Source organism: Copadichromis virginalis, linkage group LG19, assembly GCF_057382275.1.
Source record: "Copadichromis virginalis isolate Kocher_CV1m ecotype Utaka linkage group LG19, C_Virginalis_male_GT1.1, whole genome shotgun sequence".
Taxonomy (NCBI): domain Eukaryota; kingdom Metazoa; phylum Chordata; class Actinopteri; order Cichliformes; family Cichlidae; genus Copadichromis; species Copadichromis virginalis.
The window spans coordinates 32,839,245-32,856,583 of NC_140636.1; the positions used below are offsets into that span (position 1 = coordinate 32,839,245).

General features: G+C 38.8%; 1 protein-coding gene across 1 annotated transcript in view; it reads right to left on the reverse strand.

The window, feature by feature from the left end:
• Window positions 1-33: 33 nt before the first annotated feature.
• tdrd9 (tudor domain containing 9) overlaps window positions 34-17,339 on the reverse strand; it is a 47,195-nt gene continuing 29,889 nt past the window's right edge. Inside the window, exons 15-35 of the mRNA XM_085441239.1 lie at window positions 13,686-13,848; window positions 13,494-13,557; window positions 13,019-13,082; window positions 12,882-12,926; window positions 11,631-11,684; window positions 11,103-11,219; window positions 10,851-10,958; window positions 9,925-10,025; window positions 9,614-9,784; window positions 8,847-8,958; window positions 8,532-8,747; window positions 6,649-6,738; window positions 6,305-6,562; window positions 5,841-6,008; window positions 5,232-5,302; window positions 5,023-5,132; window positions 4,381-4,477; window positions 4,163-4,301; window positions 2,571-2,689; window positions 482-554; window positions 34-380 (exon numbers count right to left, since the gene is read on the reverse strand). Of these exons, the coding sequence (XP_085297365.1) occupies window positions 282-380; window positions 482-554; window positions 2,571-2,689; window positions 4,163-4,301; window positions 4,381-4,477; window positions 5,023-5,132; window positions 5,232-5,302; window positions 5,841-6,008; window positions 6,305-6,562; window positions 6,649-6,738; window positions 8,532-8,747; window positions 8,847-8,958; window positions 9,614-9,784; window positions 9,925-10,025; window positions 10,851-10,958; window positions 11,103-11,219; window positions 11,631-11,684; window positions 12,882-12,926; window positions 13,019-13,082; window positions 13,494-13,557; window positions 13,686-13,848 (2,439 nt within the window). The 3' untranslated portion in view covers window positions 34-281. The remainder of the gene's footprint in view (window positions 381-481; window positions 555-2,570; window positions 2,690-4,162; window positions 4,302-4,380; window positions 4,478-5,022; window positions 5,133-5,231; window positions 5,303-5,840; window positions 6,009-6,304; window positions 6,563-6,648; window positions 6,739-8,531; window positions 8,748-8,846; window positions 8,959-9,613; window positions 9,785-9,924; window positions 10,026-10,850; window positions 10,959-11,102; window positions 11,220-11,630; window positions 11,685-12,881; window positions 12,927-13,018; window positions 13,083-13,493; window positions 13,558-13,685; window positions 13,849-17,339) is intronic.

Genomic DNA, 17,339 nt, shown 5'->3' on the forward strand with positions numbered 1-17,339 from the left:
CTTGAGTCACAATCAGAAGACTGACAAGCTTCATCTGTTGCAGACAACTATTTTTAATGACCAACTGCAGAAACACAAGGCAAAGAGGCTGAATCTTATCAATGAACTTCAGCAGCCACCAAGTTAAACAGGAAGGAGGATTTTCCTGTTAGGATGAAAGCTACAACAAAAATTGGACGTGAAACTTGGGTGGGGGGAAAAAAAAAAAAACCTCCTCCGAACAACAGTTAAAGTAAAATTGAAGTTAACCAAATCACAATGCAACACTTAAACAATCATTTTTAGTTGTTGAGCACAGTTACAGGGTGTAGCTGGTAGAGAACGGCTCTGGCGTTTCCACCTCTCGGCTCCACGATGTCCATCCTCAGAGAAGGATCCACCTGCAGGATAAATACATATTTTAAAGCACAAGGACCTAAATGTGCCTAAGCAGAGCAGATGATCAAATGAATAAATAAAAGTGCACTGATCTGCTCATTACCTGGTTCCATTTTCCCAGTTTTTCAAACAACTGGGGAGCAATGGCTTCCCTTGGCGGAGACTTCGTGAACAGTCTGCACAATAAAAACAGTAATAACTTAAAAATTCAGCATTTTTACTGTTTTTTCAAAAAAAAAACATTTTTGTTGTCCACCAAAGACATTTTGGCCTTCCCTAAAGAAAGACCATCAGGAAAAAGCTCCCAGTCCTCTGGTAGAGCAGGGGTTGTCAAACTTTTAGGGGCCAGGGACCCCTTACAGGGGTAAAATTGTTCCAAGTACCCCCTTCTAATCCCCATGCTCAGACTGCCTTTTGTACTCCTAGATTATGTAGGAATAATTTATATTTTAAATTTTTCAATATAAATACTCAATCTGTTTCAAAGAGCTATGAACTTCATAGAAAATAAACAAAACAAAATTTAAATAAACGTGAACACTTTTAAACTCCGGGCAAATTCAAGATGTATTTAAACTCAGAGCATTTTTTTTTAAATAAATCGGAAAGCTTTCAAAAAAAATAAACAGTGAAAACACTGGAACAATTTAAATGAACCCATTTTGTTTCATGAGCAGTTTAAAGACTATTTAATTGGTTAAATTTTAACACAATGAACATATTTCCCTTATTAAAATTATTTGCAGAAAAATGAAAAATCTAGCAATTTTGCCTTATCTGGCTTTATTTCACACAGTCAATCCAGTCATCAACAACAATTATTCCCTAACTCAGTGAGAAGGATGAGCGCGTCTCTCACTACACAGTTTCTCTATTCTTGTAAGGATGGATAACAAACAGACTCGAAGATCATCTTCCACTTATAAACGAGCTCTGTACTTCACAGTCAAAGTTGAAAATGATGATTTACAGAGGTAAGTGGCAGGAAAGGGGAGCAATATTTGCATACCCTCAGGAGCCAGTTTGGGATGCCACCCTGTCATCTGAAACCAAATGTGCACTGAGGCACACTGAACTTTTTCTGAAGTTGTTATCAGGTTCACCATTAATTTTTTCTGATGCATGTTACCTTTTCACTGAAAAAAATTACTTTGTTTTATCTTTAAACTCTGGGTAATTTTTTATGTGATGCCGCTATAGCTTAGCTGGCTTAATTGCTTGATTTGCTATCACTTGAAGACACACAACACATTTGGGTTTTCCATCGTCATTCTTGATGAAGTCAAACTCGAGGTAACTGTCATACTTTCTCATTTTAGCTGATCTGGCTTTTGCGTTATTTGATGAAGCTTTGAGGATAAAGAGCACCCACAGGGCGAGTGGGTAATTGTATATATACGTATATATATATATATACGTATATATATATATATATATATATACATATACATATATATATATATATATACATATACACATATATATATATATATATACACATATATACATATATATATATATATATATACACATATATACATATATATATATATATATATATATATATATATATATATATATATATATATATATATATATATATATATATATATATATACATATATATACATATATATATATATATATATACATATATATATATATATATACATATATATATATACATATATATACATATATATACATATATATATATATATATATATATATATATATATATATATATATATATATATATATATATATATATATATATATATACATACATATACATATATACATATATATATATATACATACATATACATATATACATATATATATATACATACATATACATATATACATATATATATATATATATATATATATATATATATATATATATACACATACACACACACGTATATATATATATATATATATATATATATATATATATATATATATATACATATATATATATACACATATACATATATATACATACACATATACATACACATATACATATACACATATATATATATATATATATATATATATATATATATATATATATATATATATATATATATATATATATATATATATACACACACCTCAATTGTGCATGTTGACCCCTCAAAGACCTGAGCCAGGAACAACCCCAGTATGTATCTATATCAGACCTGATGAGGCGGTCCCGACAGTCCTCCTGCAGCTGGCTGATCCTGTCAGTCCCCAGATGCAGAGTGCCATTGGGGCCTTCGCACACCAGGTGGTTTATAGCCATTCGTAGAGCATTTATCTGAAAACAAAGAATCAATCAAGTGCCACATCATTTAAACAAACAAGTGAAGTACTACCATCCACACACACCACCAGTGTTGGGGAGTAACGGAATACATGTACCGCCGTTACGTATTTAGAATACAAAATATGAGTAACTGTATTCCGTTACAGTTACCGTTTAAAAAGGTGGTATTCAGAATACAGTTACTTTGTTGAAATAAATGGATTACACTGCGGTACTTTCCTGTTTCATTTTGTCGCGGGTCAGGACTGTTTGGGTTTTGTTTGACAGCTACGTTCTTTCGTTCCAGGCGGCAGCGTTACGGTTGCCATGGTTACAGGGCGACGCTCTCTCTCTCTCTCTGCGACTGTGTGTTTCCTGGGTGAGAGAGCGCCTTTTCGTTGTTGTGCTAAGCTAACAGGCAGAATGCTACAAGCATAGCTCTAAAGAATGTAGCATCATGGGCAGTATAGTCCGTGTTGCAGGAGAATGCACTGCCATACACCTTATGTGTCTGTGAGCGCGAGGAGGGAGAAAAAGGCGAGTGGAAAGGTACGAGTTGCCGTCGAGGAAAAACGGGAGCTGGAAGCATGTAAATATAATAATAACCACTGCAGCCAAGAAGAGAGCCTGACGAGCCCAGTTGTAAGTAAGCTATTAAGACTCGACTGTATACCGTGTTCGTGTTTTCCTCCGAAAACAATAAGTTCCGTTGGAGCAGTCTTTCAACGCCTCTCTCTGTCTCTCGCAAGAAAAATTGACCCACACAACAAAGTAAAGCTATTTTTCGGCTACGAGCCGACAGGGACCCCGCCGTATTAGTCAGAGGTCCCTTTACTACAGTTTGGAGTCGCGGACCTTCAGTAATAGTAATAAATCACACAGCAATAGTACATTCACGTTGTTGTAAAAAGCATGATAATATATTAAGTAATCCAAAGTATTCAGAATACGTTACTCTCATTGAGTAACGTAACGGAATACGTTACAGAATACATTTTGGGGCATGCATTCTGTATTCTGTAATGGAATACATTTTAAAAGTAACCTTCCCAACACTGCACACCACTGCCAGTATCACAAAGCATAGCTACAAACTGTATAAAAAGTAGTTTAGAACTCTATTTTCAAGCTTCAACATTAGCACTAATGACAGAAATGACCACATCTGGATCACATTTGGATGAAAGGGTGGAGAGCTAATGTATTAGCAAATGTTAGCAAACTGCATGAGTAAAGTGCACACATACTTACACATAATGGTTAGCGTTACCAGATTAATAAAATACTAAAATTTCCCCAACAGCGAAGCACACACAGCAAGCCGTTCTTAATATTTGGAGAACTGAAAAACTCTTATTATGCCTGCCATGTAGGAACCTTCCTAAATGACACTGACTATTCAAACATGCACAAAGATTTCTATTCAGAATCCTTTGAGTGGCTGTTTTGATGATTTTACACAACGGTCTCTGAGGTTAAATTTACCTCAGTGATGTCGTCAACATCAATCTTCACATCAAAGGACAGTTCGATGTCATGTTCAGGCAGGATGGCCTCCTGTTTCTGACTGTTGAAGCCTAAGCCACAGAGTGCCCCAGTGTAGCAGGTTCTCTCTTCATCAGTGCTAAAAATAAATATGTTAGGTAAATAAGAATGTGAGTTTCTGTACATATATGTGCAGCGGTAATGCACATTTAACCAACCGTAGCTCCATGATGGGAGTGAAGAGCATCATTACAAGTGCAGGCAGTCCAGGGATGTCTGGCAAAATGGAGGTGTCTTTCAGCAGAATACGGGTACCTGCAACACAAACACACCCTTAAAGCTCTACATAAGATAAGACCCATTGCCAAGATCAAAACAATGCTCTCATAATCTGACCTGGAAAAAGTCATCTATGGCTTTGTTTTCTCTAGGCTAGATTAAAGCAAACCCTTCTATTTGGTAAAAATAAAAAAGTTAGTCTGTCACCTTCAGCTAGCTCAAAATGCTTTTAGTGCATTATTTTATTGATCACCTCTAAAGGAGACCAGGGCCCAAAACAGAAATACTGAATTTTTGAGTCAAATTACAGCCTCAGATGCTTTTGGCTGTTCCAAAGTCGAGGTTGAACTCTAGAGGTGATGGTGCTTTTACCATTAAAGCGCCTCTGCATTTGAACCACCTCGTTATGTCATCCTTTCTGTGTAAATTTAATATTCTGCCTTGCTTATATTTCAAAGTCACAAATATTATGATTAAAGCTGAATTTAGAGCTCAAGCTTCTTGATGCAACTCCCCAATTTATAGTCTTGGGAACAGGACTAGGAGGACACTACCCTTGTAATATTTTGTTTATCTGGTACCTGTGGAGCTGACTGACACAGTCCCAGCCACCAGCATCTTCTGATGTCTGCAATGTGGGTTTTCATTCAGAGCCAAGGAGTTGATGCTGTTCTTCTCTATACATACAGTCCTACAGGAGGATACAGTGATCATCGGCAGAGGGAGGGTGGTTGTAGGTACATATTCTTGTTTTGCTTTGTTTTGTTTTTTAAATCTCTGTAGTGCTTACTTGTAGAGCGTGTTGCTCCTCAAGCTGTGGAAGCTCATCATATGAGGACTGGTTGGTCCATGCAGACGAACCTGCAGTGTCAGAGGGAATAGCAATCAGACATAACATGATGCATTCACTGATCACAGTGATGCAAAACTGTGTCGTCACTGTTCTGGCTGTCACATTGAATGGGTGTGCCTCTGAATGAACACAAACACATGAACTGAGCCACTGAAATGGCTCCCTCTTCTGGATAAACTGACAGCAGCAAACAGTAAAAAAGGCGGTGGCATCCATCACACATTCAACACCAAAGACTCAGTGTTATTCAAAACCCACCATTAGCTATAGATATTGTCTTTCTAACAATTCACTCAAAACCTTAAAGATCTTCAACCATTCTAGTTTTACTAGACTAGGATGCTTTCATGAGAAATTACCAGCACTGCACAGGCATCACAGGAACACGAAGGTGACAATTAACTACTTTTGGGGCATTTGTATTCCATTTTTAGTCTTGGTTTCAGAATTGTTAAAGCCCTGTTTACTAAGCATGCTGTAACATATTTTCTGATTCCTTCTTAGAAGCATCTAAATGTGCAAAACTTTGCCTGGATTGTTTCGTACTTTTGTCCTGGAATAGGACTGGGGTTGCTTGGAAAAGTGGGTAAGCAGGCTGTCGATGAGCTCCTTCTCCTCTTTTTTGCGGTTGCTCCAGGTGTTGCTTACAGAGTTGGGCACATATGTACCTTCCTCCATGTCCTTGTACAGAGACATCAGCACCTCATGGTTTTGCTGCAAGAGCACAAAAACATTCAATACTTTGACTGAGAAAAGCACAAAATGCTTCAGATCTATTCATACAGAACTTTTTGTCTCAATGCATCTCAGTCTGCCTGCAGCACATGCAGCAAACCTGAGGCCAGACATCTCAAATAGTTTGTCTTTAAAATTCTAGCTTTCATTTTTACTTCAATTAGCTAAAGTATTTTTTCAATACAAGTTTTGTTTTAAGTTCAGTTTAAAAAACTGAAATAACTTCATCTTAAGCTGCTAAGAGAACTAGTATTTCTTTCTGCTTATTGTGTCACCTTGGAGTCAAAGCTCTCTTCAGCCTTCACAGCATGTCCTTCTTCCACCAGCAAGTCTACCACGCTGGTGTTTGCTGTCTCAGAGTGGATGAGCAGATCCACACGCATCACACCATAGAGGATGGAGTACAGGGACACGATGAGAGATTGGCCCTTCACTAGATTGATGAAGCGGTTGCGGGCGCGGCTGCTCCACTGGTTCCCCAGAATGATGGACTGATTTGAAGGACGCATACCAGTGACCTGGAACTCCTGAGCCTGATATGATAAGCAGTTTATCTGTTACTATTAATCTGGTGTGCATTTTATCTGCTGACTGATTGTGGCATTTATGATGTTGCTACCTGGAAAGGATGAGACAGCAGATCAGACGGCAGCTCTCTGAGGCTGCTGCAGGAAACGATCTCATTGTTGCCATAGTCCAAAAAGAAGACCTGCAGAAAGATGAGACGCCTGGGTGATAAATTTGCAAAAATTACCATGTTCAAAAAATGTTCTCTGGTTTTAGAGACCAAGGAGGAACTACATCCAATTTCATGAAGCACTGAAATACCAGGACCCAGATCTATTTGAAGATTTCAAGTTGAGCAAGTTGCAGTTCTTAATAAAAAAATTACAAACAAACAACATCTACATTTTTTTCTGAGACATATATATATACATATAAAATATTTAAATGTTAAGGCTAAAATGTTATGAGTTTAGAAGTGATATATATATAGATATATATATATAATGAACCGTTCGATACAGTGCTTTCAGTTCGGTACGCATATGTATCGAACAATACAACATTTTTAATTTATTTTATCAACTTTTCTTCTGACGATGCTGTCTGTGTTGAGCGCTCAGTGGATCTGCGTTCGACTACTCCGCCTAGGCTGCACTGTCGAGCGCAGATCCACTGAGCGCAGCACAAGCTAGTGAGACAGAAGCTAAGCTTGTTGCAACATGGCAACTGCCTCAACGCTACCTGAAATTGAACCTCCCCCACCCTCATTCAGATCTGGCCTTTGAAACTATCTTGGTTTTCATGTGACGTATGACCCTGATGGTAAGCACGTCATGTACAAAAGTAAAACAGTATGTCGGATGTGCCACGCAAAGCTCAATTGGTGGGAACTAGTGCATTAGAGCAGTTAGCCTGTTAACGCCGTCCAGCCCCATGCACGGGGCGATCCGCGGTAACTCGTTAATGGAGATTTGCGTTAATGTCATTTTAACGAAATTAACGCCGACAGCACTAGTGGGAACAAAATTAATATGACTGCAGATTTATGCCGACATCATCCTAGTGGAAGCAGACAAAAACAACAAGCACGCATGCTACAAACTTTACCCGAGTCATTTAGACAGCCGTTAGCACATGATTCTCCTTATGGGACCTGATATGTTTAATATGCTGTTGAGAATATAGCCCAGAAGAAGCGTATAGTATAGCTTTTATTTTGGAAAGAGCCATTTCTCTGTAATAAACTCTCTTTTCCAAAGATGAGGGATTCCTCGATCAGATAGATTTTTTTTATTTTTTTATTACTTTGTTGTTTCAGCAACATTACATTTAAAAACTGTACGTTTGAGTTAAAATATATATGTATAATTTTAATAAATGACAAATTAAAAAGACATGAACATTTTTTTGTATCGAAAAAATATCAAACCGTGACACCAAAGTATCGAAGCGAACCGTGAATTTTGTGTATCGTTGCACCCCTAATAAGTATATTTACTTAGGAAAATGAAGAAAGTTTAATTGTATTTCGGTAACTGCAAGTACTGTGTTTTTATCTTTTTTCAATAAAAATATTTGCAAAAAAAAAAAAAAAAAAGAGTTCAAATGGAAAAATTACAGCTAGACCTTCAAACCAATAAGCTCAACTCTTTCCCCTCAGATGCCTGTTTGAGTGTGCATCAGAAGTCAGTGAGGGTGATCTCAGCCTACACAGCTCACCCTTGTAAAAAACTGTGACCTGATCTAATGGTCAAACATATATACTGAGGTTTCAAAACTCATCATTAAGGGTACTGGGGAGATTGTCAAATGCCATCTTCATGGGTGAACTTCTGTCTGGACTTTAAAAAGGTACAGAATCCTAACTACGACAGGCTAATCACAAGTAAAAAAGATAGAAAAATAGAAGTAAAACTTGCAGAGAAAAGTTACAGAGAAAATAAACGGGTGTCCTAAATTTTGAGCAGCAGGCTGCAGAGTGTAAGTAATATTTACCTCCACTGTGTTGCCACGCATGTGTAGGATCTTGGCACGGTAGTACATGTTCTGCTCATTGAACTCAGAGTAGGGAGCCAGGCACAGCAGGTTGGGGTAGAGCGACACAGTTAAAGGATGCAGCGTGCATGTGTTAATATCTGCTGTCATTTGGCGCTGTTTTTCCAAGCTGGCTTCATCTGCTTGGAACCCCCAGAAATGACCAACCTCCACCACCTACAGCAGATTTCAGAGACGATACATCCATTAATATTTATTCAAATAAAGAAAGTCGGGTATTTAGTAGGGGAAATAAAAACAGAATAGAAGACTAACTTTTGTGATGTTCACCACAAACAAGCGATTGGGGGGTAGCTTGGCGGGGTCGATGGTGCTGCTGACCACTCCCACTGGGCAGACAGACTGGCTCTGGAAGTCAACATTCACGCTGCACAGAAACAGAGATTTTAGGTGATGCTTCGCTGTCACCACTGACTACACACTGGCATGTGTGTACTTATAGCCATTTTACTGTGATGAGTTAAACTGAGTCAGCATCTCATTTTAAAGAGTAAACAGATGTCTGCTATGTGTTCACCAAAATAAAACATTTTAAGAACAAGCAAACGTACAATTTTATTCAGAATTTACCAGCAATAACAACAGCTGAACATTATATTTTATGGAAAAAAAACACAAATTATGAGGAGAAGCTAAAACTGTATTTTATCAAAATATGTCAGCATTCTTACAATTAAATAAATGTGTCACCCTACAGCCCAGCAGGGGTAGGAAGAAGCTGGCACTGCTTTGCCTAAAACCTCCACTCTGAGTCCAATGATTGCTGGCAAGAGGCATGCAGAGTGCTAGGATGTCAGATTACATTAAGGTTTAGGGCCAAGGCACTGACCACTGCAGCCTGTTATGTAGGGGTTAGATTTGCCAGAAACACTGAGTCCTCAAATGACAGACACAGCCACAACTTAGTGGTTAAGATGACATTTTGTCCTTGCCGAACATGTTCAAGATTTCAGCTCATGACTTAGATTTTTCTCAGAGAGACAACTACATTTGGCATCTGAAATATGCGAAACTCGGCGTACCGTGAATATTTCATGTGAGTTATGTGTCTGTTCCCAGCACAGTTTTCTATTTGTTCAATGGGGTAGACTGACAGCTCCATTGCAGGGCTCTGATGGGCCAGCAGGAGGGCAAGAGACACTTCAGGTAGCACACCAGAGTCCTGGGATGTCCTGTAGAACTCCACATATGCTCTGAGTGCACACACACACACACACACACACACACACACACACACACACACACAAAGTGAGATTAAAACTAAGTGCACAAAGGTTCAAGCAGACAAAGTACTGAGTGATGATGTTTGACTTGCCACAGTAGCCTCTAGTACCTGGAGCTATCAAAGGAAATGGCTTTGACCTGTCCACAGAGGCGGAACAGGCACTGCAGCTGCTTGTAATACAGGAAACTGTACGGTGGAAGGTTCCTCAACTAAAAACAACAGTTTGATGATACAATTAGAAAAACAAAACTGACAATTTAATTGCCTATAAACCAAATTATAATTTGGACAAAAATAAAAAGTCTGGGTCCGAAAAGTGAATGCTTAATTGCCTTAAACCTTTCTAAAGGCTAGCAGCAGTGACAACCTCTTCTAAGTTTGTGGTGAAGCGGCCCTTATTTCTTCACTTTGTGATTATTTTCCTAATGAACCTGGGCTCAGTTGATAGTTTCAGGTCAAACGGAATAATAATAATATTTTTAATGCTTTTGAGAGCATTATGGCCAATTTGTGAATTCAAGTATGGAATGGAGCTTGGTCTGTTGCAAAAGCAGCAAAATTGGCTTCAGATTCCAGCTAGACAAGCAAATATAAATGTGTAGAGCAGGCAAACACAGAGACACTATTGGCTACAAATTTTTGTGGAGACGTGACTACAAACAAGATCACTTGATCTGTATTTAAGACAATTTAATTGGATAAGTGGAAGAAATCGATGGATGGATAGATACTTTATGCACTTTTAATTAAAAACTGTCCATCAAACATCTTTAAAAACTTTAAGGACATGCAAGCAAGCTGCGAAAAGGGAGTGAGATAAATTTGTCGTTCTTAGACATTTACGAGAAAAGTAAAGCCTGTTTTAGGTAAATCATCAGCCAGCTTGAATTGTACATGAAGTCTAATAATGATAACAACAACCAATTGCTTATTAACAAGTTTATAAATAATTCTTATTATGTTAATAACGTAATGTGCTATGTTAACATGAAGTAAAGTGTAGCTGAGCCAAGCTGCAGATGAGGTAATAATACCATCACTGTCGTTCTGGGGTTGAAGCCACTCAGCTCTCTGGAAGCCAGGGCTTCATCTATATCCACCTGGAGAAAGTAGTTTGGGTAGTACGCACCAGCAATGACCACCTAAGAAGCAGTGAGTCACAATTTACATCAAACTGACAGTCAAATATACTCAGACATGCAAAACAACCCAAAGCTCCTTACATTGTCACACTATGATGTTTAAGACAATTTATAAACATCCCACAGTTTTCAGCAAAGACTAACCTGAAGAATGAATGCCTGCTTGCGTGCACTGGTGTAGTCTGAGAACTGGCTTTCCTCTGCTACATTCATGTTGAATTGGGACACACGCTTCTTCAGCTCCTCATACAGCTCTGCAACCTGGTCAGCAATTTCAGCAAGCAAGTATTTATACTTTCTTTAAACTGCATGTCCAACAGCTAGAAAACATTGTAAGGACTATAAATTTTAATACCTAATTTGCAAAAGACATCATGGGGTTACCCATGACCTCACAAAAGGAATCAAATTTAAATTAACTTAGCGCAAAAAGTAAGGCAATTTGTGTTTTGTTGTTTATTGCTTTGTTGTAACAAAGCTTCCTGGCAACACTGTTGGAAAGCCTGTTAATTTCCCCTGAAACTGTGGCTCATTTGCTTACTTTCTGTGCCAAGTTTGTATCAGCTTAAAATACACTGCAATTATCACTTAACACCTGCTATTTAATGCACTCAGGTCACGCCTTCTCCTGAAATGTTATTCTCTGAACACATGCGACTTTGATCTCTGTACCTCTCTGATCCTCTTGATCTGAATGAAGTTCTCCTTTCCCCAGTCCAGTTCATCCTAAGAAGAAAAGGCAGCAAATACATTTAATTTTTGCCAAAAACACAAAACAAACAGACAAAAAAAACAAAAACATTGTTATAATGTTGTGTTAAGTTTAATTCACTCTTAGAATTTGAATACCTCAACACTTTTATGGGAGGCTAAAAATTCTAAGTAGGTACCCTGATCATTTCTATAATACCTAGATCTTTCTGGCCTCAGCAAACAACAACCAGGCTATAACAACAATAACAGCAGCTACTAAGAACTGTTATGTGAGGTCTTTGACATGAAAAACAGGGCACAGAATATATTGCAAAGACACAGGATAAATCTTGTTTTGAGTGACAACTTCACAGAGTCAGCTAGAAGTTAAACTGTAAAGAAGATGATTCTACAGCAGGATAATGATCCAAAAAATAGACCTCAAAAGTCACCAGGTGAATAACTTTTTTACTAGAGACAATTGCTGTACGAACACACAAAGTGCTGGCAGGTTGATGGGGATGGTTCATAAAAAGCCCTCCCACATAGTGCGTGGGTTTTGTTTCTATGGCAACATCATCTAGACAACATATCACCAATCTGACCAGTGTTGTATGATAGACTATCCTTGCCCCTTTCCTATTTATTCCCTATTTCTTATTCCTAGACTTTAATCCCTGTGACGCTGACATGGATAGTCAGGTTGGAGAGACATGGTCAGAAGAAGCTGCTCCTCCATTTTTTGGCTACCCATTTAATGTGATTTGTTGCCTTAAAAACTGATAACAGCAATGGCACCAGCACCTATTATTGTCTATATTTTATAGAGAATTAGCCTTGGAAAATCACTTGCCACAGGATCCAAAATCCTGAAACCAGGAAGGAAGATAGTTGTACATTTTCTTTGTTTCAAATACTGTAGTAATATCTCCATTAGCTCTAATAATACCCTTTTAGTTGTCTGAGTGAAAAAGTGAATTGCTGAAACAATTACACTACTTCTATTCTTTCAGAATCTCTTGGTATAGTTTGCCTCCTAAGAGGCTTTATGATGTCAGAAAACGTCTCGAGCAGGTCTGACTGTGAGTTAAAGTGAGTGACAATCAGCACTTATTGATCTTCTTTCATTGGCAAGTAGTTTGTACAAAGCTTTCTGGTGTGCTTGGGGTCATTATCCTGGTAGGGTGGCTCACATCGCTGAAGGTTAGAGTAATTTAGTTCATAGTATACCTTTGGGTGCCTCAGCTGTCCTTTCTTCTTGGCTGAGTGCCATGCCTAATATAAAGAAACGAGAGAGAATAGAGCAACCACACATGAAAATCCACTCAAAATCAAAACCTGCTGGAGATATGTAAAAAATTCTTTACCTTGAAGGCATTTAGGAAAGCTATGGAATCACTTGGTGTGCCACAGGTAAAAGCCAGCTTGCTCCTGGAGTTACACATGATACAAAAAAATAATAATTACAAAACACACAACCCATATCTGCTTTTGACCTGATTCTAATGTAAACATGTTACAATTAGACACGTGACCAATATAAGTATACACTGGAAGAAAAATTACTGACGATCTAAACTAAAAAATCCCAAACTGGAGGTGAACAGTGGAGTGATGTGACATTATTTTTTCATACTTTTTCATTTTTGCTGGAATGTGAGCATTTTTCTGAATGCATCAGATATTACGCTGCACTAAACATGTAAAGGTGCGTCAAAAGCTCTAGTTTAAATCAAGTTACTTTACTACGTAATGCATGAAATGCAGCCACAGTGTTGGTACACAAAATCTAATGTGACATCATGAGTCTGTAAATCAGTGCACCTGCTGGATCAGACTCACCTATGGCCAGCAATCTGCTGCATGGACGGTATCGCAAAGAAGCTCTTCAGAGAGTGAGAGGCAGCTGAGAATGAGAGAGTATGTTGTGCAAAAGTAATCCGAAAAACATGTTACACATTTAGGCTGTAAAGCTATGTCTCTAGAAAACATGACGTAAACAACAGATACCACCAAGTACCATGATAGACTAACCAATGATGAGGCACTCATCCAGGCAACCAAAGACGTGGCCCAGGACAATCATCTTCCCCAGGTACAGGTCTAAAGGCAAGTGAGCCAGCACTCGGCCCAGGAACGTCAGCTCACCATCTTCATTTTGACCTCTGCTTTCACTTTTCACAGACAGCGCACCCATCTGCAGTGTGACAGACAGCATACTCTATGCACACAACTAATGAACTTCTAAACTCATAACATTTTAGCTTTAACATATGCGTATATACACACACACACACACACACACACACACACACACACACACACACACACACACACTAGGGGTGCAACGATACTCGTATCGATATTGAACCGTTCGATACAGTGCTTTCGGTTCGGTACGCATATGTATCGAACAATACAACATTTTTAATTTATTTTATCAACTTTTCTTCTGACGATGCTGTCTGTGTTGAGAGCTCAGTGAATCTGCGTTCGACTACTCCGCTTGGCTGCACTGTCTAGCACAGATCCACTGAGCGCAGCGCAAGTTAGCAAGACAGAAGCTAAGCTCTGGTTGCAACATGGCAAATTGAACCTCCCCCACCCTCATTCAGATCTGGCGTTTGGAACTATTTTGGTCTTCATGTGACGTATGACCCTGAAGGTAAGCGCGTCATGGACAAAAGTAAAACAGTATGTTGGATGTGTCACGCAATGCTCAATTACATGGGTGGGAACTACTGCGTTAGCACAGTTAGCTCGTTAACGTGTTGACGCCGTCTGGCCCCACGCACTGGGCGATCCGTGGTAGCACGTTAACGGAGATTTGCCGTGTTGTGGCGTTAACGTCATTTCAGATTAACGCTGACAGCACTAGTGGGAACAAAATTAATATGACTGCACATTTACGCCGACATCATCCTAGTGCAAAGACAAAAACAACAAGCACGCATGCTACAAACTTTACCCGAGTCATTTAGACAGCCGTTAGCACATGATTCTCCTTATGGGGACCTGATATGTTTAATATGCTGCTGAGAATATAGCCCAGAAGAAGCATATAGTATAGCTTTTATTTTGGAAAGAGCCATTTCTCTGTAACAAACTCTCTTTTCCAAAGATGAGGGATTCCTCAATCAGATAGATTTATTATTTTTTCCCTTTGTTGTTTCAGCAACATTACATTTAAAAACTGTACGTTTGAGTTAAAATATATATTTATAATTTTAATAAATGATAAATTAAAAAGGCATGAACATTTTTTTTAATCGAAAAAATATTGAAACGTGACACCAAAGTATCGAAGCGAACCGTGAATTTTGTGTATCGTTGCACCCCTAGTATATACATACAGGGAGTGCAGAATTATTAGGCAAGTTGTATTTTTGAGGAATAATTTTATTATTGAACAACAACCATGTTCTCAATGAACCCAAAAAACTCATTAATATCAAAGCTGAATGTTTCTGGAAGTAGTTTTTAGTTTGTTTTTAGTTTTAGCTATTTTAGGGGGGTATCTGTGTGTGCAGGTGACTATTACTGTGCATAATTATTAGGCAACTTAACAAAAAACAAATATATACCCATTTCAATTATTTATTTTTACCAGTGAAACCAATATAACATCTCCACATTCACAAATATACATTTCTGACATTCAAAAACAAATCCGCGACCAATATAGCCACCTTTCTAAAATGGTAAATGGCCTGCATTTGTATAGCGCTTTTCTAGTCCATAGGACCCCAAAGCGCTTTACACTACATTCAGTCATCCACCCATTCACACACACATTCACACACTGACGATGGCAAGCTACATTGTAGCCACAGCTGCCCTGGGGCGCACTGACAGAGGCGAGGCTGCCGGACAAAGGCGCCACCGGGCCCTCTGACCAACACCACCAACCTTTCTTTGCAAGGACACTCAAAAGCCTGCCATCCATGGATTCTGTCAGTGTTTTGATCTGTTCACCATCAACATTGCGTGCAGCAGCAACCACAGCCTCCCAGACACTGTTCAGAGAGGTGTACTGTTTTCCCTCCATGTAAATCTCACATTTGATGATGGACCACAGGTTCTCAATGGGGTTCAGATCAGGTGAACAAGGAGGCCATGTCATTAGTTTTTCTTCTTTTATACCCTTTCTTGCAGCCACGCTGTGGAGTACTTGGACGCGTGTGATGGAGCATTGTCCTGCATGAAAATCATGTTTTTCTTGAAGGATGCAGACTTCTTCCTGTACCACTGCTTGAAGAAGGTGTCTTCCAGAAACTGGCAGTAGGACTGGTAGTTGAGCTTGACTCCATCCTCAACCCGAAAAGGCCCCACAAGCTCATCTTTGATGATACCAGCCCAAACCAGTACTCCACCTCCACCTTGCTGGCGTCTGAGTCGGACTGGAGCTCTCTGCCCTTTACCAATCCAGCCACGGGCCCATCCATCTGGCCCATCAAGACTCACTCTCATTTCATCAGTCCATAAAACCTTAGAAAAACCAGTCTTGAGATATTTCTTGGCCCAGTCTTGACGTTTCAGCTTGTGTGTCTTGTTCAGTGGTGGTCGTCTTTCAGCCTTTCTTACCTTGTCCATGTCTCTGAGTATTGCACACCTTGTGCTTTTGGGCACTCCAGTGATGTTGCAGCTCTGAAATATGGCCAAACTGGTGGCAAGTGGCATCTTGGCAGCTGCACGCTTGACTTTTCTCAGTTCATGGGCAGTTATTTTGCGCCTTGGTTTTTCCACACGCTTCTTGCAACCCTGTTGGGTATCTTGAAAGAAATGCTTGATTGTTCAGAAGCTTTGCAATTTTGAGACTGCTGCATCCCTCTGCAAGATATCTCACTATTTTTGACTTTTCTGAGCCTGTCAAGTCCTTCTTTTGACCCATTTTGCCGAAGGAAAGGACGTTGCCTAATAATTCTGCACTCCCTGTACATACACATATATATCTCTATCTATCTATCTATATACATACATATATACATACATACATACATACATACATACATACATACACACAAACATACACACAAATCTTTTAATCATAAATCAGCAGTCCCCAACTTTTTTTGCGCCACGGACCGGTTTATGCCCGACAATATTTTCATGGACCGACCTTTAAGGTGTCGCGGATAAATACAACAAAATAAAACTAGTACCGGTACGGGAAAAAAAGAAGATTTATTCATAACACACGTGAAGAGACACAGGAAAACCGAGTTAACGATAAAAACGATAACAAAATAACGCTGAAAACTGATAAAAACCCTGAAAACCATACATTTCACACCTGAGCCTCAACTCTCGCGGCCCGGTACCAAACGACTCACTGACCGGTACCGGTCCGAGGCCCGGGGATTGGGGACCGTTGTCATAAATCATTTAATAAAAACAGCCATGTTATGCTTTTTGGAGTTTTTCTTCATTACTTCATTCTAGCATGTGTTCTTTTTATACACATCCTCCCTTAGGAAGTAAAGCAGTTTGTCAACAACTTGGAAGGTCGGTAGTGCAATCCACAGCTCTTCCTTTTCCTTTTCTACCACAGGAAATTTATTTTGAGTGTCTTCATAGTTTTATTTTTGAAATACACCAATTTTTATACACTGCAGGAAAAACGAAAATAAATATTATACTGCAAATTTGCAAAAAAGTACCATATGCATCAAAATAAACTATTTCCAG